Source organism: Coffea arabica, chromosome 10c, assembly GCF_036785885.1.
Source record: "Coffea arabica cultivar ET-39 chromosome 10c, Coffea Arabica ET-39 HiFi, whole genome shotgun sequence".
Lineage (NCBI taxonomy): Eukaryota > Viridiplantae > Streptophyta > Magnoliopsida > Gentianales > Rubiaceae > Coffea > Coffea arabica.
Genome location: NC_092329.1, coordinates 662273 through 683979, shown reverse-complemented (window position 1 = coordinate 683979; position 21707 = coordinate 662273). Strand labels below are relative to the sequence as shown.

At 42.2% G+C, this 21707-nt stretch overlaps 2 protein-coding genes across 2 annotated transcripts; both read right to left on the bottom strand.

Annotated features, from left to right (window-relative positions):
• Positions 1-2375: 2375 nt before the first annotated feature.
• On the bottom strand, positions 2376-2945 carry LOC140016174 (uncharacterized). The gene has a single exon (XM_072069610.1). The coding sequence runs from the start codon at positions 2943-2945 to the stop codon at positions 2376-2378; it is 570 nt and encodes a 189-aa protein (XP_071925711.1).
• Positions 2946-6926: 3981 nt separating this feature from the next.
• On the bottom strand, positions 6927-19517 carry LOC140016173 (uncharacterized). The gene is made up of 7 exons (XM_072069607.1): positions 19340-19517; positions 19081-19165; positions 16907-19037; positions 16009-16821; positions 14470-15958; positions 7660-7879; positions 6927-7098 (listed from the first exon to the last, which is right to left on the bottom strand). Exons 1-7 carry the CDS (start codon positions 19515-19517, stop codon positions 6927-6929), a joined length of 5088 nt encoding a protein of 1695 aa, XP_071925708.1.
• Between the last annotated feature and the right edge of the window lie 2190 nt (positions 19518-21707).

Below are 21707 nucleotides of genomic sequence, written 5' to 3'. Positions count from 1 at the left end.
CACAATGTACAAATATATATATACACAAGTGTAACTTAATTTAGATCCTAAAATCATGCTAGTCTAAATCAATCTATTATCTAATTAATATTTGATACTATAATAAAACAAATCAAATCTAATCTTTCCTAATATTTACAATATCAAATCTTTCTATAATTACATATCTTCAACACTGTCAAATAATATCCCAAACTCCCATGCAATGAAATCGAAACATTTTTTTAACTCAAGGTACAAAGAGAAAGTCTAAAAAGAAGGTTTTTCGGCTAACAATTAGGGTATCAAACGAAGAAAGAGGGTTAAAGGCTCACCTTGACTCACTAAAGGTAGATAAAATAAAGGTAGGTTTTTAAGCAAGTCAAAAAATGCTTCAATCCTAGGTGTCCTCATCATTTTAATGCATCAAATTCATTAAAATGTGGTCTTGACATGCATAACCAAACAAGTTCTAGAATGACAAACCATGTGCAATAACTACTAAACAAACGAAAAAAATAAGCCCACAAATCTCACAAGTGGTCAAAATTATATCAAGTTCAGCATATTCATCAATTAATTCATCATCAAGAAAAGTAGAAAACCCCATGGCATGAACTTACTAATCATACTCGTATCTCAATTGCATTCATCATTGTTTAAGACAAAGAACTACTAAAGAAAAGAAAATGTAAAATGAACAACTAAAAACATAGCTAACCCTTCCCTACATCGAAACCTTACATTGTCTCCAATGTAAGCAATAAAGAATAAGAATAGAAGTAATGGGGCAACGACACTTCCCTGAACACGGAAGAAGGTAAAAATGGACTAAAGCTCGGGAGGAAAGAGTGGCGAAGAAATAGCAGCGGCAGCGGCAAAGGTGGCGTCGGCGTGTGGATGTGTGGCAATGTTGGGCGGTGCAGCAGGATGGACGTGAGCGGTGGTCGACGTGCGACAACGGCGCACTCGGGATTGCGATGAGGGGCTCGATCGGCATGCGTGTGAAGGCTGACGGCGTACGACGCAGGTGAAGGCAGCAGCAGGGAAAAGGGAGAAAAGAAAGAAGAAGAAAGAAAAAAGAAGGAAGAAGAAAAAGTATGGCAACTTTTTTTTTAAAATAAGAGAGGGCAATTTTGTCCTTTCACCCTTTTTCTTTTTTTTTGAACCCCCGTGTTAGGCATGAGCACGCCTAACTGCTTTCGAATTTTCTGACCAACCGTTCGAAATTAAGATCCTTAAGTGCGACCACCTGGCGTGGGCACACCTAACTACTAGAGAGTCTTCTGACCAATATTTAAAAATTGAGTTCCTTAAGCGTAACCACCCGGCGTGGATACGCCTAACTAATGTAGAGTTTTTGCCCGCAGACGTGAATTGCCCTTCCTTAAATGTGACCACTTAGTGTGGGCACGCCTAACTACTGGGTAGTCTTTTGTCCGTCAAATTAAAACTTTCTTTCTTAGGCGTAACCACTTGGTGTGGGCACGTCTAACTGTCAGCTCCCTACCACAACAATAACAAACCACTAAATGCAACTAACACTTAACAAAAACTCCAGAAATATAAGAAAACTAAAACAAAGAGTCTTGGATTGCCTTCCAAACAGTGCCTTTCTTTAATGTCTTTGGCTAGACGTTAAATACCACTCCTTAATCTGGATATAATTCAAATTTTCTTGCAATTGGTGGTATTCCTCCGGGGTCTAGATAGCCATTGAGTGCAACCATCTTTCTTAATTTTCTACTCATTTTCATCTCATAAGTTGTTTTCATTCCATGATACTTGTTCGCAACAATTTTGAATTTGCTCCTACAATCAAACTCAGAAAATTCTTGCATAGAGAAATTAGTAGCATGAATAGCAAACACAAAATGAGAGTTAACAGAATGTTTCATTGTATCAAAAATATTAAAATGGACTATTTCTCCGTCAATTCCATTGTGAGAGCACCCTTACTAACATCAATCTTAGTTTGGGCAGTACTCAAGAATGGCCTTCCTAATATAATGGGTGATGGATTTGGAGCACTTCTATCATCCATGCAAAGCACATAAAAATCAACAGGAAAAATTAATCCATTTGCTTACACTAAACATCCTCAACTACTCCATTTGGATAACCAAATGTACGATCAGCCAATTGAATTATTGTCCCTGTTTCTTTCTTTTTTTGTCAAATGTCAACTGTATATATATGTAATAAGTTACGGTTATATCTGCACAACAGATTTACAAAAGACTAACAACTGCCAGGAAGTCATTATGGGCCTCTCTATTAAGCCACACAAGGAAGGATTGCTTCCACCTAGTTTCTTGAATCAAGTTAATAGCTAACTTAGCTAAACCATGGCTACACATGTTCATTTCTCTCCTAATGTGAAAGAAAGTGCATTTCTAACAGGACTGACTTAGCTGTCTGATGTCTTTAATTAGCATGTCCATTGAGGTTAGGCCTTGACATCCTGTATTGAGTCTATTCACAACAGCTTTGCAGTCAGAAAGAATCAATAAGGATGCCATGTTTTCCTCTATAGCCTTGCCCAAGGCTGTTCGAATGGCTATAGCCTCCATTTCTGCAGTATCTTTAGCTCCAGGATGTGGGATGGACAATGTTACAAGAATCCTGCCATTGTTAGCTTTAGTAATAATCCCAACTCCTGCTTTAGCTTTGCCTTGGTTCATTCCAGCATCCGTGTACATTATATTGCTATGTTGTTCCATCAGTCCAACTAGCATTCGATGTTTGTTTTCTGGCTGAGAATTCTCTTCATTGGCCATCTTAACATCTCTTATAGCCTCATCATATTCCATCCATTCCTCCACAGCTTTTTTGGATACTTGGTGCCCCTCCTTCAATTCCTGGTTAAAACACCACTCATTCCTTGCCTTCCAGATTTGCCAGAGGAAGTTAGTTGTGATTTCAATGTGTTTAATCCCATCATTCCTTGATCTAGCTTCCTGCATCTGTTCCCACCATTTCCAAAAGTTCCAATTATGATCTCTGATGTCGTCCCATGAAATAGGAAAAGCTGTCCATGCCCGCTCTCTAGCCTTGCACTTAAGCAAGGCTTGTTTAATTGTTTCTTGTTCTTCCCCACAGCACTTGCATAGTAGATCCCCCTTGCCAGTCCTTCTAAAAATTTCCTCGTTAGTTGGGAGGATGCAATGGAGACATTTCCACAAGAAGTGTTTGATTTTATGTTTGATGTTCAGTCCCCACAATTGATTCCATACCTTGGACCTTTCTTTGTTTATGCTGGAGTTTACTTGTGGTCTATTCATCTCTGTCAACTCCTTGATTTTGTCTTTAGCCCTCGCATACCCAGATTTAGTGGAGTAGAACCCATTTGCAGTTTATCTCCATTTGTATCTGTCTTTTTTTTTTTTTAAATAAGTTTTGAGGGAATAACATAATTGCCTCTGCTTCCTCCTTTGAGAACAAAGCTGTGATGAGGTCCTTGTTCCATTGATTCCCCTTGATCAAATTGCAGACCTTGGTCATATGACCTCCAACTGGTTTTGGAAAAGTGACTTTTCCAATCTTTAAGCATTCTACCCATCTATTGTCCTAGATATCCACTGTTGCACCATCCCCCACTTGCTTCCAAACCCCACTTTCTAGCAACTCTAATGAGCTATGCAAGCTTTGCCATATCCAAGAAGCTCCCGCCTTTACTTTGGACTCAAAAATGTTAGATTTAGGAAAATATTTGCTTTTCATTACTTTGCTCACCAACAAGTTGGGACAAATGAGAAGCCTCCATGCTTGTTTGGCTAACAATGCTTCATTAAAGCAGAGTAAATCCCTAAACCCAAGTCCCCCATTCTTTTTCCTTTCCGCTATATCAGTCCATTTCTTCCAGTGCATTCTTTTTTCCCCCTGGTCATTTCCCTACCAGAATCTAGCCATCATCCCCTTAACTCTTTGCAGAGGCTCTTTGATAGTCTAAATATTGACATAGCATAAGAGGGGAGTGCAAGAGCAACCGATTTGAGTAGCACATCTTTCCTTGTATTACTCAGTAGTTTACCTTTCCAGTTCTGAATCCTTGACATCATATTTTCTTTAATGAACCTAAACACACTATTTTTGGACCTTCCAACAACTAATGGTATGCCCAAGTATTTCCCTTGCGAAACCTGTTGGATTTCTCCTAGTTTCTGCAGCACCTCAGTCTTTTCTCTCTCACTTGAATTTTTGCTGAAGAAGACAGCTGATTTGTTGATGTTAACTTGTTGTCCAGAAGCTTTTCCATAACTTGTTTTCTTTGTGTCCTGCTTCATTACTATTAGCTTTACAGAAGATTAGAGAACCATCAACAAAGAATAAATGAGAAACATAGGGGCCCTGCCATGAAATTTTAACTCCTGTAATTTGATTGTTTCTGATAGCATTATTTAGGAGGTTAGAAAGGCCTTCAGCACAGAACAGAAGGTAAGGGGAAAGGGGATCCTCTTGTCTAATCCTTCTAGATGGTCTTACATATCCACGTTTAACACCATTAACATTGAAGGAATAAGACACAGAGGAAAGATAGCCATGAATCCATCTAATCCATAGAGGGGGCAAATCCCATTTTACAGAGGATAGCATAAAGAAATTTTCATTCGACTCTATCATAGACTTTAGACAAATCAAGTTTTATAGCCATGTACCCATCCCTCCCCTCTCTTTTTGATTTCAGCCAATGCATGTACTCATGAGCAACCATAACATTGTCTAGAATTTGCCTATTATGAACAAAAGCTGTTTGGGAATAACTAATGCAGGAGCTAAGGAGGGGTTTGAGCCTATTCACAAGAATCTTGGAAATGATTTTGTATAAAATATTACATAACCTGATGGGCCTAAAATGAGCAAGGTTCAGGGGGTTGTCTATTTTAGGAATGAGGGTAACCAGGGTCTCATTAATAGCTTTTGAAAGAAATCCAGTATAAAAGAAGCTTTGAATAGTGTCCATTACATCTATTTTAATGATATTCTAGAACCTTTGGAAGAAAATAGGGGACATACCGTCTAGGTTGGGAGATTTGTTTGGATGCATGGAGAAAACTATAATTTTGACTTCCTTCTCGGTTACAGGTCTGGTAAGCTGTAAATTCATCTGCTCGGTGATAGTCCTAGGAATACCATTTAGAATCTCCTCAAAATTTGAAGGCTGTGAAAATGTGAAGAGTTGGTCGTAGAATTGAGTAATTTTCACCCCTATTTCATCATTGGTTGTACAACACCCTCCCTGATCCTTCTCAAGTCTGGATATTCTGTTCCTTTTCCTTCTGTTACCCACACAAGCATGGAAATATGCCCTATTCTTGCCACCACTTTGAAGCCATTTGTTTCTTGCTCTTTGGCTCTAAAAAAGTTCCTCTTGCTTATAGGCATCAAACAGTTGCTTCCTGAGTTAATTGAGGGATTCTTTCCTATTAGCCCCATCCCTAGTCCTTGCTGCTTGCATCTCCTCTTTGATCCTTTTAATTTCATTCTAGCTGTTCAGATTCAACGTTTTGCCCCAAGCCGAAAGGGCCATTCTACATTGATTAATCTTCCTACTGATTCTAAAGCCTCTAGACCCCACTTGATATTTACCCCATGCCTTTGGGATGACATTGTGATCAGACGCTTCATTCTCAATATGTATCACCCTAGCGTCTTTGAACTTTTCACACCATTCTACACTTGCAGAAACTCTGTCCAATCTCTGTTTTATCTCGCCCTCCTCTTCACATAGGTTACTCCAAGTCCACGGGAGGCCTTCAAAACCAATATCCAGCAGCTTATTTTTGTTGATGAAATTTTTGAAATCAGTGAAAGTCCAGTTGGGCGGAGTTCTACATCCCCATTTCACTTTGTTAGAAGTAATGTCATTAAAGTTCCCAATTACAACTTTATTATTACCCCAGATTTTGTTCCTACTACATAAAATATCCCACTAATTTTTCCTGATTTTATCGCTAGTACTAGCATAAATAAAGATGCCCACCAATTTCCAGTTTCATTATCCCTGTTTCTTTCAAATGTCCTAAATTTAGAAAATCATAAATTGATTTAGACATCACATTAATAGAAACCCCTAAATCTAGCATGGCATTTTTAATCTTAGAATATCCAATCTTATAGGGGATAGTAAACATACCTAGATCCCCACATTTTGGCAGTAGCTACCTTTGCAGTACGGCCGACATGTTCTCCCCTACCACAACTCATTTATCTGCCCTCAGCTTCCTTTTGTTAACACACAAGTCCTTCAAGAACTTTGCATACTTGGACACCTGTTTAATCGCGTCCAATAGAGGGATGTTTACTTGCACTTTACGGAACACGTCCAGGATTTCTTTTTCCTTCTCTGCCTTCTTTGTTTTTTCCAACTTGCAAGGAAAATGAGCTAGATTAGGTTTAATAGGAATTAGAGGAGTAAATGTTAACTTAGGGCCTTTACGAATGCGCCCTTCTTCTTTAATCTCCTTTTCTATCTCCTCCTCGTTTTTGCTTTTTGGATTCGTTAACTTAAGCCTCTCCACTTCCTTGCCATTTCTCAATGTCATGGCACTTATATTCTTGGGATTTGCCTCGGGTTGCGATGGCAATTTTTAAAAAATATGAGATTCCAGGCGATTAATTGCAGTTGCCCTGTGACTTATTTGAATCTCCAAATTTTTCATGCCCGATCTAGTTTTCAACATGCCCGCTTTAGTTTTCATTTGAAATTGAGCAGTACTTGTGGCCAGATTCTTGACAATGTCTTCCAAAGAGTCTCCTGAATCTGCAAATGAAAGTTGAGACTTTGCTTGTCATGGTTGCTGAAATTCTGGAGGATGATTCACAAATGAATTCTGCGGCTTGTTCCCGTAACTGAAGTTGGGATGGGCTCTTCAATCAAGATTGTACATGTTTGAATACAGGTCATATTGCCTACGAGGCGCGGGCATGCCTCTAGCCATATTTACTTATTCAGCTCCATCTTCTTGCAAAATGGGACATGCATCTGTGGAGTGGCCCACGTTTGTACAAATTCCACAGGCTTTCGCTCGCTGCGCATTCCCCACAGCTAGTTGCCTGACAAAAGACATCAACTCTGACAGTTGCTGCTGAATAGATGACGTCTCTACCTTGTTGACCCTGCGGGTACGGTTACTTTCACAGAAGCCAAATTGCTAAGAATTCTCTGCCATTACTTCAATAAGTTCCCATGCTTCTCTTGGTGTTTTATTCACTAGTGCTTCTCCACTCGCAGTATTAATAATACTTCTGTCAGATGATTGCATCCCCTCATAGAAGTACAGGATCAATAGTTATTCACTAATTTAATGTTGAGAACATCTAGTGCACAACTTATTGAATCTTTCCCAATAGTCATATAAAGACTCCCCGGGGTACTGTTTGATGCTGCATATCTCTTTCCTCAGACTTGCTGCCCGAGATACAGAGAAGAATTTTTCTGAAAATTTCTCTTTCAACTATGCCCATGTTGTGATACTATCTACGGGTAGGTAATATAGCCAATCTTTCGCTGCATCCTTCAAAGAGAAAGGGAATGCTTTAAGTTTAATTTGCTCTTCAATAATCCCAAGAGAGTTCATGCTAGAATATACCATTTCGAACTCTTGGATGTGTTTATGGGGTTCGTCACTAGAGAGACCATGGAACGAGGGTAAGAGGTGAATTAATCCTGATTTTAACTCAAAGGAAGTATTCTCAGCCAGAGTTGGGAATGTAATGCACAAAGGCTGGTGGGTCAACTCCGAGGCAACCAGCTCCCTTAGTGTTTGGTTGTTGGCCATGCTAATTTCGTCTTCTTCAGAATCGTATACAGTAAATGACTGTCCCTCTTTGCGTCTCTTGGTCTCTTGTTTTCGCCCACATGCTGTCTTCTCAACCTCAAGGTCGTATATCAATTCACCTGTGCGAAAAGAACGAGACATAAACTAGCAAAAATATCATAAATAAAATGAACTCAAAAAGAGACAAATAATTCAAGCACCAGTCCTCGACAACGGCGCCAAAGATTGACAAGTGTCGAGTCTGTGCAATAATAATAAAAAAACCTAACTACCACAAAAAACAGTCAATAATCAATTCCAGGTACTGGAACGGGGATTCTGGATATGCAATGGGTTACTTGATTCATCATGACTCTGAAGTATTTGCTTAATCCGATATACCAGAATTGATGAACTGACAAATTACTAACTAGTAGACAGTGGCAAGTAGGGTCGTCTCCTCAAGGACTGGAAAAAAGTTCATCTTTTTTTAAGTCAAGACCAACGGGGGGGTTTGAGGATTAAATGCTAACGAATTGCTAACTAAATAAATTAACTGTGAAAAATAATTAATTGAGAGAAATAATTGGAAAAACTCTAGCCAATGGTACACTTTAGAAATGGTTCTTGCAACTGATCATTGATTCAATATAATCCTAACATTCATTAAAGTAGATTTTTAACTACCGATACGATCTGACAGTCAATCTCTCCTTATTGTTTCGATAGTCAAGGAATGACAATTGACTATTTTCCTAATTTAGGAATAACCCTAAGTACGACCATAGGATATAATTCCTCAATTGCATTAGAAACTAGAGAAACTCTAGTTTAATCAATAAACATGCTACGAGAGTTTACTTAAACTAGATTGTATGTTTCCCTGACATAAATCCAATTATGTCAGTTGCTACTGGGACAAAGGTAATCGAACAATTCCGGATTCAACTACCCCCAATTATCAAATAGACTATGTGAATAATTAAATATTGCACATCTATTCAATCATACACAATAGCCACAACCATTAAAAACAAAAAACATACAAATACCAATAAATAAGGGAAACAATTAAAATAATTTCCCATTGACTAGAATTATGAATTAATTCTCCATAATTGGAGAATTGGCCATGCGAAAAAGTGTCTTCAGAAGCTTACAATTGTTGTCTTACAAATTCGGTCCAAGAAAGAAAAGTAAAAGACAAAAATAAAGACTAAAGCAATTGTCCTCTCGTGTCCTCCCCAAAAGTCGGCCAAAGGAGAGAAAAAATAAAGACCAAGTACCATCCCTCACATTTCTAGCCACCCAAAAAATGGAAGCAGATTGTCTGACGATTTCTTTCCTATTTTGACTCCTAATTGATTGGTATTCTAATATCAATCAACTTCTTAGAATAAAACCCCATTACAAGTCAACTTTCTCAACTTTCCTTTTTCTTGGGAGTGGACCACTAGCTTCCTAATTTGAAGCCAACTACTTGATATATTTTTGGAAGCCTCGCACGTGCAATAAATCCCGAGAATCCAGACTTGAAAGCTGGAATTAGGTGTGCCAGCGCCTAACTGTCAGAAAGTTTTGTGGAATTGATTTTCAGCACCTTTTCTTCACCAATTTCTGCAATTAACACTAAGCACAAAATCTAAGTAGAATCTACCAAATAGTGCAATATTTAGTCCAAACAACTATGGAATATTAGTGAAATAACCCACTAAAACGCACCCCATCAGCAACTCAAGGTGTTGGCCCAACGCTTCCCTCACTAGCGGAGCTGTGACCATCACCATTGTCTCCAGGAGGAGAACGGGGCGGAGGAACGGTGCTTAAATGATCCTCTATTCGTCGCATCCTAACATTTTAAGAATCTAGGCGAGCATTGATGCTATCATGTCGCTCAATGACTTGGGTCTGATGGCAGTCTAGAATATTGAAGAGGCACTGCCAGTTGGAGAGCTGTGGAGGTGGAAGAGGTGGCGGCAGCGGTGGGGTAAAAGTAGATGGCCCGGCAGAAGTAAAGGGACCTGCAGAAGTAGAAGGACTGGCCCCTCCTTGCTCGGTGTAGCCAGGTTATCTTGATCGATCTCCCCTTGGGCGAGGTAAAGTAAGGACCCGAATTTTAATTTTACTTACTTTTATTTCATTTTATTGGCTTATTTAATTATTTATTCACCCGTTTACTCCGAATAATTTATTTCATCCATTTTAAATCCATTTACATGGAACAATGTCTCATTTATATTTTTAAAACGTTTCGTTAGCGAATTTAATTTTTTTACAGCTCGTTTAGCGAGAAATAGTGAATGCACTTTTTTCGAGGCAAATTCGATCCGAGAACACATTAATCTTGGAGAACTAAGAATAATTAATGGTAGACTAAAAAAAGTTAATTAAGGAATTGGATGTGAGTGAGTTAAGCTCAATTAGGAGTACTAATTGCTCACTAATTAGTTGTTGACTTTTGGGCACTAAGAACACCTTTATGTCAATCCTTCTTACACCCATCAAATCACCCAATTACTGTGACAACCCCACCGTACTCAGAGGCATATCAAAGGGTTTAGCGGATCGCCTGCCTAACTCGCGTCAGGATTTGATTCCAAAAATGATAAAATAAATTTCAAGCTAAAAGAAAGTTCTATATACACCATTACATCTTCAAAAGTTAAGTAAACTATAACATCAAGATACACATACTGCTAGTACCAAAAAGTAAACCCTAAAAAAGTTACTAACTATAACCATCACAACAAATATATATATCTTACTAGTTAACTTATAACAAGTACTAGGGCAAAATCACTTATTCTATAAACCAAAAGTCTATACACCTTTCCGAACTTTCCCCGCGTTGGCCCCTACTAAGGAAAACAAATGGAATGGAGTAAGTTATATGCTTAGTGAATAATCGGGGATAAAACCGTAAAATCACATCCAAATAAACATGTAACCAAGATATTTCACATCAATAGATAGAAATGTAATACCATAATAGTAGGATACGGGTGGTTTCAAAACCAGTTCAATTCCCCGAACTTGATCATCTGTTGACACTCCGTCAACCAAAATACCCATAGACCATAGACTCCACTTAAATTTTCCCGTTCACCTTATCCACCCCCCGCTGGCCAGTCAACAGCACATAGCAGCTCGAACGAAACAAAATAACTTAGTTTTAATCAAAATTTTAACAAAGAACGAAATCCCAAGATTAGCGTGGAACTAATTTCGACCAAACCCCGACTGACTCGAATAGTTCGTCTATCCTTGGAACCGGGTTGGAACCAAATCTTGAGATATCCAATCTCTCAATAGATGATATCCCTCAACAAAGTACTCACCCCAACAGTACACAGCACAAGGGGTTCAACTCAAGTCATGTAATCACCCCAACAGCACACAGCAAAAGGGTGACACTCAACACAAGGCATGTATTCTCACATATTAAATCAAGAACAAAGGATGAGTTTAGATCAGTGAGATAAAGTACACTCTCGCCTAAATACCCATTTAACATATACAAGGCACTTCGACAATTAGGCCTGTCAATCGGGCCTAATGAGTCGAGATTTGATGAGTTCAAGTTCAGCTCATTTAATTTGAAACATTTTCGAGTTTCGGGTTATGAGTTTCGGGTTCGTAAATGTGAAACTCATACTCAACTCACATAATATTTGGGTTGTGAGCCTTAATCGGACTTAGCTCAATCTCACTTATTACTCCTTAATTTTCTTAATATAATTACTATAACTATTAAGTTGTAAAACTAATTTAACATTTACAAGACTATAATATTAAAACTAAACATGAACAAATAATAGTTCTTAAAAAGTATATAAATCAAAAATTTTTTCAACAATATTTATATTTAATCCATTTAAAATGCATGAAAAATAGTAATAAAACATGCGATCATAAGCCAATACATCTTTAAAAGTTGAAACTTTTTTTTTATAATCTTGTGATTTAAATCCAAATATGCTTGATGATTTTTGTGTTTGTAGACCAAAAAAAAATCAACCAATAATATGCTAATACAAAAATTTACTCAACCAATAAGAAAAATTAGAGATTTAGTTATGCATTACTAATATTGGCTCTCAAGAAAGCTCATGAAAAAGTCTTTAGATGTATTTTTGTGTTTTTTAATTTATATATATATTTAGTATTTAGTAAAAATATATTTGGATATATAATTATACATAATATCAAAATATAAATATTATATATATATGTAATTAAAGGGTCGGGCCTATATCGGATTTGAGCCTAATAAGGCCCAAGCTCGGCTCACATTTAATTCGGGCCTAATTTTTAGGTTCAAACTCAGACCGGCTCACTAAATGATCGGGCTCATCGGATTTTCTGTCGGGCCGAACGAGCTGAGCTTGGACTGGCCCAACCCCATTGACAGTCCTATCGACAATTTATCATATAAACCAATCTAATTACTCACTCAAAATAGTTAGCGCGCAAATTAAGGTACTTTATACGGGTCCACCGACTCCGTCCGGTTCGTCACTACATGTGATAGAAGATTATACTCAACTATTAGTCAACCGACTATCACAAATCGAAGTAAGGACTAAAATGGCCAAGACGGCAAAAACGGCAAAGAAATGTATGCGCGCGTGCACGGAAATGAAAACGGTATAAAAATGAGTTACACGGTTTTGACCATAACCAGAGATCTGGTTATCCGATCAAGGTGTACTAGGTAGCGTCTCGAAACTAAGACAAAGAATTACAACTTTCATGAGTACAATTCAACCCAATTTTTAGTGGATCTAGGCCAAATTTACAGATTACAGAACTCGAACTCCAAATGCTAGTTTATATCTCTAGTGAAAATTTGGGCGGCATGTCCCTTGTGTTTACCTATTTTTCAACCATTTATGGCTTCATTATTTTCCTCAAATCAGTCCCAAGGTTTCATATAGGCAATGTTACGACAATAGCCCTTCAACTAGGCTTAAAATAATCCAATTATAACACAAATCTAAACAAGGCATTCGAAAATCAAGTTTAAAGGCAAATAGCTAAATGGTAGATTTGACGTCTTTTGGTGTTTCGGTTACAACTGAAGTCACGTTTCTTGGATTGGTGTAAAATTTATATTGTTTCGAAGCTAAGACAGAGAACTACAAATCATATGAAAACATCAACAGCCAATTTGTCCATTTTCAAGGTCAAAATGTGACATCTCAGAGGAAAACAAAAACTGTCCGCAACACTGTACATCTTCCCAAAATTTCTGCACACAAGCCTTCCAAGCACCAAAAGGTAAATTTAATCGGTTTGGTTCAGTTGATTTCAGTTCAACAAGGAAGAATCAAGGTTGGAGTTGAAGTTGTTTTACTCTCTTTTCCCTCTCTTATTTTCGGCCAAAATGGAAGAAAAATGGAAGAGAATGGAGCCAAGAAGAAAGATAAGAAGGAAGGAAACTCATTTGATCAAAGTTCCATGGATTGCCAACAAGTGTCAACTCAACATGGCTACTTATTTTTTTCTTTAGTACAAAATTTTGAACAACTTGAGAATATGAAACTTTTCTTAACAAAATTCACTCTCTTGGCTCAAATTCAACCATTAAAGCAACCTTGAATGGCAGGTAAGTGAGTTTACATAAGGATTATAAAGACAAGTAAATTTTTGGGGTCTCACACTCTCTCCCCCTTAAAAGAATTTCGTCCTCGAAATTCTAACATTTGCTCGCACAAAACTTGATGCTATAGAATTTTCATCAAACTCTCAAGTGATTTTCTCTTACTCATAGTACTACCACAAGCTTAACTAGAGAGAAAATCTTACCACGTAAAGGCTACGCTAATATGCTAATAATCGAACTACCTTTATTCATTATTAACCACAAATAGAGCGAGAATTCTTGTTCAAATCCTTTTTCTCAAAATCTCCATACCTAATTCCAAAACTCTCAATCTCGGCACAATAATAATCAAAATCAAGTTCCTATGCGGTATCGTAGAAGGGTAGAAAATAGAAAATAAATAGTCAAACAAGAGTTAAAATGAATTCAAAAGAAATACATGTGTAACCATAATCAACACGGGTATGAGAGAAACGAAACAAGCTACAATACTAGTGTCGTAACGTTCACGACGTCCACAACTAGCCATCATCCATAGAAACCCTATCCAGACATGCATGAAATCAGTCCATGACAAAACTCATTGATCCACTCTCCTTGATCAATTCAATCTCAAGTCCAATATTAGAATCTTTCATGCCTTGACGTTTATCATCCAAATATATTTTAAATTCAATCGAGATATATACCTTATTCTAGTGCTCTCCACTATTGGTACTCGGGTACAAAAATTTGAAACTAGGAAAATTCACATCTCAGGCCATACGCTCTCAAGTGAAAAGCATCCAAGTTTAAGATTCCTACCTGACATATATATCTAGCTTTCTCAAGTATCATGATAAAGATTTTACTCCTATAACCTTCATGATTCACAACTTACGCTCATGAAAAGCACTAAATCTTTTATACTTATTCATATAATTGGGATCAGATCACCACTTGGGTTAAGCTCACCTCGCGCAGAGACCACGCGAAATAATTTTGATACCACCTGTGACGACCCCACCGTACCCAGAGGTGTACCAAAGGGCTTAGCGGATCGCCTGCCTAGCTCGCGCCAGGACTCGATTCCAAAAACGATAAAATAAATTTCACGCTAAAAGAAAGTTCTATATACACTATTACATCTTAGCTGATGACGCAGCGAGGCGTGTACCTGGCAAGCTCGGCATTTCTGGACCAGATCTGCTGCGTCTCGGAAGACAGAGGGCCAGTAGTAGCCCAGAAGGAGGCACTTTTTGGCCAATACCCGAGATCCCACGTGTGCCGCACATATTCCTTCATGGACTTCGCGCAGGACGTAATCACCTTCTTCGGGAGTCACGCACTTTAACCAGGGGGACAGATACGATCTCCTATAGAGGGTACCCCCGGTGTAGGCGTACTTGGCAGCCCGGAGCTGGATTCGGCGTGCCTCGGCTTTGTTTTCGGGGAGGGCACCCGAGCTGAGGAAATCTATGAGGGGCGTCATCCAGGTGGCCGAGCTGTCTATAGCCAGGACCTGAGCCTGATCGATACTTTTTTGTTTTACCACCTCTACTAAGACCTCCTTGCTCAGGTGGGCAAATGAGGAAGACGCCAACTTCGAGAGGGCGTCTGCCCGCTTGTTCTGGGACCTCGGCACCCGCTCTATTTCAAATGTTCTGAACAGGGCCATCGCCTCCCGTACCTTAGCCAGGTATTTCTTCATGACCTCATCCTTGGCCTCGTACTCCCCGCGGACCTGGAGGACGACGAGCTGAGAGTCGCTCCGAACTCTGACTGTGGTGACGCCCATCTGGTGGGCTATCCGCAGCCCCGTCAGGAGGGCCTCATATTCTGCCTCGTTGTTGGATGCCGGAAAATCGAACCTAAGCGCGTAGGTCAGTTCTTTTCCGGTTGGCGAGGTGAGCAGTAGGCCAGCTCCGCTCCCTTCCCTGCTCGAGGCACCGTCCACGAACAGCACCCAAGGCTGCTCCGCCGGGGTGTCCGTGGGTGTCGGGGTCAAATCGGTTTGGTTTAAGTTAGCCCCCTCCGCAAGGAAGTCTGCTAAGGCCTGGGCCTTGATCGCGGTGCGGGGCCGATAGCTAAGGTCGTGCTCGGCCAGCTCGACGACCCACTTGGTCATCCTGCCCGACACTTCGGGCTTGGTGAGTATCTGCCGTAGGGGCTGGTCGGTCAGTACTACAACGCGGTGAGCCTGGAAGTAAGGGCGGAGCTTGCGAGCAGCATGTACCAAGACAAGGACCAGCTTCTCGGCGGGCGAGTATCGCGTCTCTGGTCCCTGCAGAGCTCGGCTGACGTAATACACCGGCCTCTGAGCCCCCTTGTCCTCCCGTACCAAGACCGCACTAACGGCCTCGTTGCAGGTGGACAGATATAGGAATAGGGTCTCCCCTAACTCTGGGGCGGTCAGAGTTGGCAGCTCGGCCAGATACGCTTTCAGGTCGGCGAACGCTTTTTGACACTCCTCGGTCCAACGAAAGTCCTTGGACGCCAGAAGGGTAGTCCCCGAACCGCGGAACGCGAGAGGAACCTGCTCAGGGCTGCCATTCTCCCCGTGAGCCGCTGGACTTCCTTCACGTTCCTTGGGGGGGCCATGTCCACGATGGCCTGGAGCTTGTCCGGGTTGGCCCTGATTCCGTCTCGTGACACCAAGAAACCAAGGAACCTTCCCGACCTGACCCCAAAGGTGCACTTCTTTGGATTTAGGCGCATCCGGCTTTGCAGCAGGATGTTCAAGATCTCCCTCAGGTCGGGTATGAGCCGCTGGTCAGTCCGACTTTTGACGATCATGTCGTCCACATAGACCTCCATGTTCCTGCCGATCTGGCCTCGGAATAGCTTGTTGACCAGGCGCTGGTAAGTGGCCCCCGCGTTCTTAAGTCCGAACGGCATGGTTCTGTAGCAGTAGGTCCCTTCTTCAGTGATGAAGGAGGTCTTATCCCGATCCTCCTCATCCATCTCTATCTGGTGGTATCCCTTAAAAGCATCCAAGAAGCATAAAACATCAAAACCCACAGTAGAGTCTACTAACCTGTCGATTCTAGGCAGGGGAAAGCAATCCTTCGGGTAGGCTTTGTTAAGATCCGTGAAGTCTACGCACATCCTCCAGGTCTGGTCCTCCTTCTTGACTAGGACCGGATTGGCCAACCAGGTCGGGTAGTAGACCTCCAGGATGATCTTGGACTCCAACAGCTTGCCGACCTTCGCCTTGATCACCTCGTTCCTCTCAGGGGCAAAACTCCTTTTCTTCTGCTTCACCGGCTTGAAGTGAGGGTCGACGTCAAGGTGGTGGACTGCCAGGTCCGTTGGGATCCCAGGCATGTCATCAACCGACCAAGCGAAGACCTGGGAGTACTCTCTTAGCAGAGCTTTCAAGTCCTCCTTCTCTCTGGCGGGCAACAAGGCTCCGATGCGGAGGACCTGGTTGGGCCGATCCTCCCTTAAGGGGAATTCCTCAGTCTCATCCTGTGCCCAGCTGTTGGGCCTCGTCCCCTGGGATGTAGGGCTCCAGACAGGTTGTCTGGGCGACCACCTTTTCCTGCCCCCGGAGTGTGGCTAGGTAACAAGCCCTGGCTACCTCCGGGTCGCCGTGCACCTCGGCTATCCCTCCCGGGGTAGAGAACTTGACGCTGAGGTGGTAAGTGGAGGAGACAGCCCGGAGGGCGTTCAAAGCAGGCCTCCCCAGGAACACATTGTACGGGGACGGCTGCCTGACCACCACGAAGTTGACGGGAACAGTCCGGCATTTGGGAGCCTGTCCTACTGTGACCATCAGGATGATCATCCCTTCCGACCTGATGGGTGGTCCGGTAAATCCCACCAGAGATGTCCGAACCGGGGTGAGCTGGTCATCCCTTAATCCGAGCACCTTGAACACCCTGTAGAACATGATGTCGACCGCACTACCCTGGTCGACATATACCTTTTTCACCCGATAGTTGTTGGTGACAATGTCTATCACGATGGCCTCATGGTTCCCAGAAGCCAGGGGGACCGCATCCCTTGGCCCGAAGGTGATCTTCTCGTCCATGCGCAAGCGCTTCAAGGAATCGTCCCCTTCGGGGGGTGGTCGCTTGTTCTTCCGAGCTGCATGGCTGTTCCCCCCTGTGGGACCTCCGGCAATGGTGTTTATCACCCCCGCCAGGTTCTGGGTGTCCTGGTCGGGAGAGTGGCCCTGAGGAGCGTCGCGCCGCTCTGGGCGGTCCCGACGCCGTCCCTCGTGCCTGTCTCCGTAGTGGCTGCGCCCGGGCTCCTGGCCTGGTCGGCGCACGAACCGCCCTAAAAAGCCGCGCTGGATCAGGTCTTCTATCTCCTTACGCAGGGCCCAGCATCCCTCCGTGTCGTGTCCCACGTCGCGGTGAAAGGCGCAGTACCTGTCCTGGTTCCTTTTGTTTCGGGGCGTCCCCATTTTTGGCGGCCGATCTCCTAGTCCTTCCGCCTCCATAACGGCCAAGATCTGAGCTTTGGGCCGTGTTAGAGGGGTGTAGGTCTTCTCTGGGAGTGGCGGCAGAGCAGGGGCCTTCTCCTTCGAGAGCCGGTCGAAGACGTTTTTCTTGGACGGGACGTCCTTGCCCTCCGGGGGGTTCGTCCGACCTTTCCGATTTCCGAGCTCCCGATCTGATTCTTTCTTCAGACGACCTGCCTCCTCCGCATTAGCGGCCTCGTGCGCCCTGCGTAAGAGTTCCTCCAGGTTTACGGGAGGCTTCTTGGCCAGGTCATAGAAGAGCTCCTCCACCCTGAGCCCATTTGTGAAGGCGACCATGACCACTTTTTCATTTTTGTCCCTGACCTGCAAGCTCTCCGCATTGAAGCGGGTCATGAAATTCCTCAGCGACTCCTCAGGCCTCTGTCTGATGGACATCAGGTGGGTTGCGTTCCTCGCGTAGACTTTCGAGGAGACAAACTGGGCTGCAAACTGCCGAGCCAACTCGGGAAAGCTCCGTATAGACCCCGGTTTCAACCCCTGGAACCAGAGCCGCGCCTTCCCCTTTAGGAACATGGGGAAGGTCTTGCAGCGGACCTCATCCACGGCGGTTTGCAGGCGCATATGCGTCAAGAAGACCGAGAGGTGGTCCTCTGGGTCCGTAGAGGCATCGTACATCTCGATGCTCGGGATCTTAAACCTCCGGGGTAGGGGGTAGTCCTCTATCTCCCGGGTAAAAGGCGAGGTTGCATAGTTGTCCTCGTATGGCCGGGGCCTCAAGATCTGCTCGAGCTCATCCCGAGCAGGGTCCAGATAAATGGGGTCGCGGGGCCGGCTCTTGACAGACCGAGCCGTGGAACGCTCGAACCCATTCCGTGTGGGCTTCCTCGGAGAGGGGTCTCTGGGATGGCTCCTCGCGGACCTGTCGCGGGAATACCTCTCGCTGTCCCCGACCACCGAGGCTCGGGGGCGGGGAGGAGTCCGGGGGCGCTTCCTCCTAGGAGGTTGGTCTCGCGACTCATCCTCCGAAGGATCAGGGGGTAACTCCTTCTCCTTCCCCTTGGCCTTGGAGGTCTGCGCACCCCCAGCCCCCTCTCCCTTTTTCGCCTGCCGGATTATATCCTCCAGCATGGGGAGGTTCTCCGTCACAAACTGGAAGATCTGCTGCCTCCGCTCCCCTGAAAGGGCTGAGCCCCCGGCGCCCTGGGACGCCCCAGCCTCTTTCTGCTGGAACCCCTCACCGCCCCCAGGGCCGGTGCTCTCTGCCGTGCGCTTGGATCGCGTCCTGGCCATCAACACAATCTTACTTACCTTACGTTCACACAGACGGCGCCAACTGAAGAAGCACGGGACTTCCCCTAGGAGAGCTGACCTGATCAGCTCGGGTCGCTGATGGCAGAGCTGACTCCAAGCCTGCAAAACAGAAAGGATGAGCTAACAAAGGGGGCCCGAGGGTTGTCCCCGAGGGCACTCCGACGGCCAAGTTAGTTTTCCGGTGAGTGAGGTTCACGGGAAGTAGTAACTGTCCAGAGTAAATTGTCAATAGTGAGCGTATCTTGTACAGTGGATGTGTGTTATTATTTATACCTGCAAGGGAGCCCGACCTCCGCACGACGCGGGACTTGCCCAGTATAGATAGTATCCCGCACTCAGGGGGATTACCCCCGACCTCTTCGGGGAGGACCTTCGCCTCCCCTGGGAGCCCTAGTCGGTACGGCCCGGGGCCGCTCCCAGGGGTCTGAGGGCCAAGACCCAGCTCGGCCATTCCTGGGCTGCCACGTGTCTGGGTCCAGAATGGGGCCTCTGCATTGGGGGTGTCAAAGTTGAAGCGGAAGAGAGCATGAAGGCAATTACCAAATGCAAGAGCATCGGTAAAATGAACCGATTGAACCCCATTGGAATTGTTTTTCAAAGAAGCAAGTTTCCTTTCCAGCAGAGAGTTGCAATTGTTAATTGTGCACTTCTAAGGACTTTAAACTTACGATAGGGAAGACTTAGTTAGTAAACGCACAGAAGGCCACTGCAGTCAAGGTATAAAGGAGTATTTGTTGGGCAATAATTTTGAGCTTGATTTGTGTATTTGTTGGGCAATAATCTTCTGGGAAGCTGTCACACTAGTCTGTGACGACCATGAGGTCCACGGCTTTGCGGGGTTGCTTATGCTAAGGACATAAAGACTCTGTAAGGGAAGACTTTCAAGTCCACCCTGCTGTTTCCATTTATTTACGTGAAAAACAATAAGGGAACCCATAAATTTTTTCCACTTGATATGAGAAAAAATTCATAAATGTGTTTTTGGATGCAATGTATGTCATGCAAGTAATTAAGACATACGCTTCGGCCGATGAAGTTTTAGTCTAGTGGCTAAGAGTGCATTTGATAAAACTGAAATATCAGATTTATAATTTGAAGACTGAATTCGTTAAATTATTGAATTGTTAAATACTATATTTGATATATTTGAATGCATATCATATTAAGTAATATGTAGATAGTTTATCACTTATTTTCAAATTTTGTCTAAAAATTTTAATATTACTTAATTAATTCAGATGTTCTATTTTTTTTTCAAACGCATTTAAACATATTAAAGACCTGAACTCATTTAGTTTAACTGCTAAATTGGGTTATCAAACGTAAGCATAGGATTGAAGACCCAAGATTTAGAGGGCTTGGGTTCAAATATCTCCTCCCTCCCCCAGTACAAAAAAAAATATTTTTTTTTTTAAAAAAAAAGATATATGCTTAGAATGCTATCTTCCTGATATTCAGTTGGAAATGTGAGATATGTTAAGAAAATCAATGGGCTTCTATATTGAAGATCCGGCCTAGGCCTCATAAGGATCCTGGATCAGATCCATATTCGAATTCAAGTCAGAATGCTCAAGAAATTCGGTGCCAGATTCTTTGTTGCTGGGGATTCGTAAATGGATCTCATTCAGCATTCGAATGGTTCTGGGGTCGGATCCACGAATTTTCATAATTATATTGTGGCAACATTTTATACGCAAGGGTAGTTACTTTGCTGTGAAATGGTGTCTTAACATCTGAGAAATAATAAAATCTCTAATAATCGAACTAAGTATGCATTTAGTCGAATCCTGATTTTGCTGTCAAATTTTCTAATCCTTTTATCGCTACATTATTTTAACGAAGCAAAAATAAACTTAAGTGTATGAAACACAATAAGAAATCGCATATTCATTACTAAATCAACATATGCATTAGTTATTTATTAAAACGACTGTTCATTCGTATGTCTTCCCATTCTTACAATCTCAGGTGCAAAACTTAATAGTTTGATTATTCTCTCTAATCTCAAACTTTGAAAAGCAATCATACCTCGAAATATAAGTGCGAAATACTCATTTAATATTGCTAATTATATGTATACACTCATTTTATATGTTTAAGAAGAGAACTTTTCAAAATGTACAAACTTGATTATTAGTTTCAAAGTCACATGCAAAAGATCAAATGCAAGCAAGAAGAGGTACTTAAATTTAAAATTTGGCTAATTAAAACATGAAATAATTAATTAAAGTTGTACGCTCTTTAGTTTTGAACAATTTTTTCTTGGCACAATAGACATGGTTTTAACAAGTCAGCATGTAATATTAATTAATAACAAGTTGAACTTCATACAGTAATTAACGTAATAGCCAAGTAAAAAAAAAATTAAAGAGTCAAGAAGCAAAAGTTAAAGGGAGAGGGCAATGAAATTTTATTCAAATTTAAGGGAGGGGTGGGGGGCACAAGAAAAAGATTTTCAATGAAATTTTCCAAAATTTCTTTGGGGCCAAAAGAAAATTCTAAAATTTTAGGGGAGGGAATGGTGGCTGCTCCTCTTGTCCCCATATTGGCTATGCTTTTTCGTTACTTTTGCGTATAATGTTAACGGCAGGGCTCAAATTTAACAAATACAAGAGTTAGAAGCGCCATATATCTAAAATTA

Excerpts from the sequence above, each read along its gene's own strand:
- LOC140016174 (XM_072069610.1), bottom strand. The coding sequence starts at position 2,945 with ATGCAGGAAGCTAGATCAAGGAATGATGGGATTAAACACATTGAAATC.
- LOC140016173 (XM_072069607.1), bottom strand. The coding sequence starts at position 19,517 with ATGGCCGAGCTGGGTCTTGGCCCTCAGACCCCTGGGAGCGGCCCCGGG. Across the intron at positions 16,822-16,906 it reads AGGTGCACGGCGACCCGGAG|GGGACGAGGCCCAACAGCTG; the intron begins GTAGCCAGGGCT and ends CCTACATCCCAG. Across the intron at positions 7,880-14,469 it reads GCTGCGTCATCAGCTAAGAT|GTGAATTGATATACGACCTT; the intron begins GTAATAGTGTAT and ends CTTTTCGCACAG.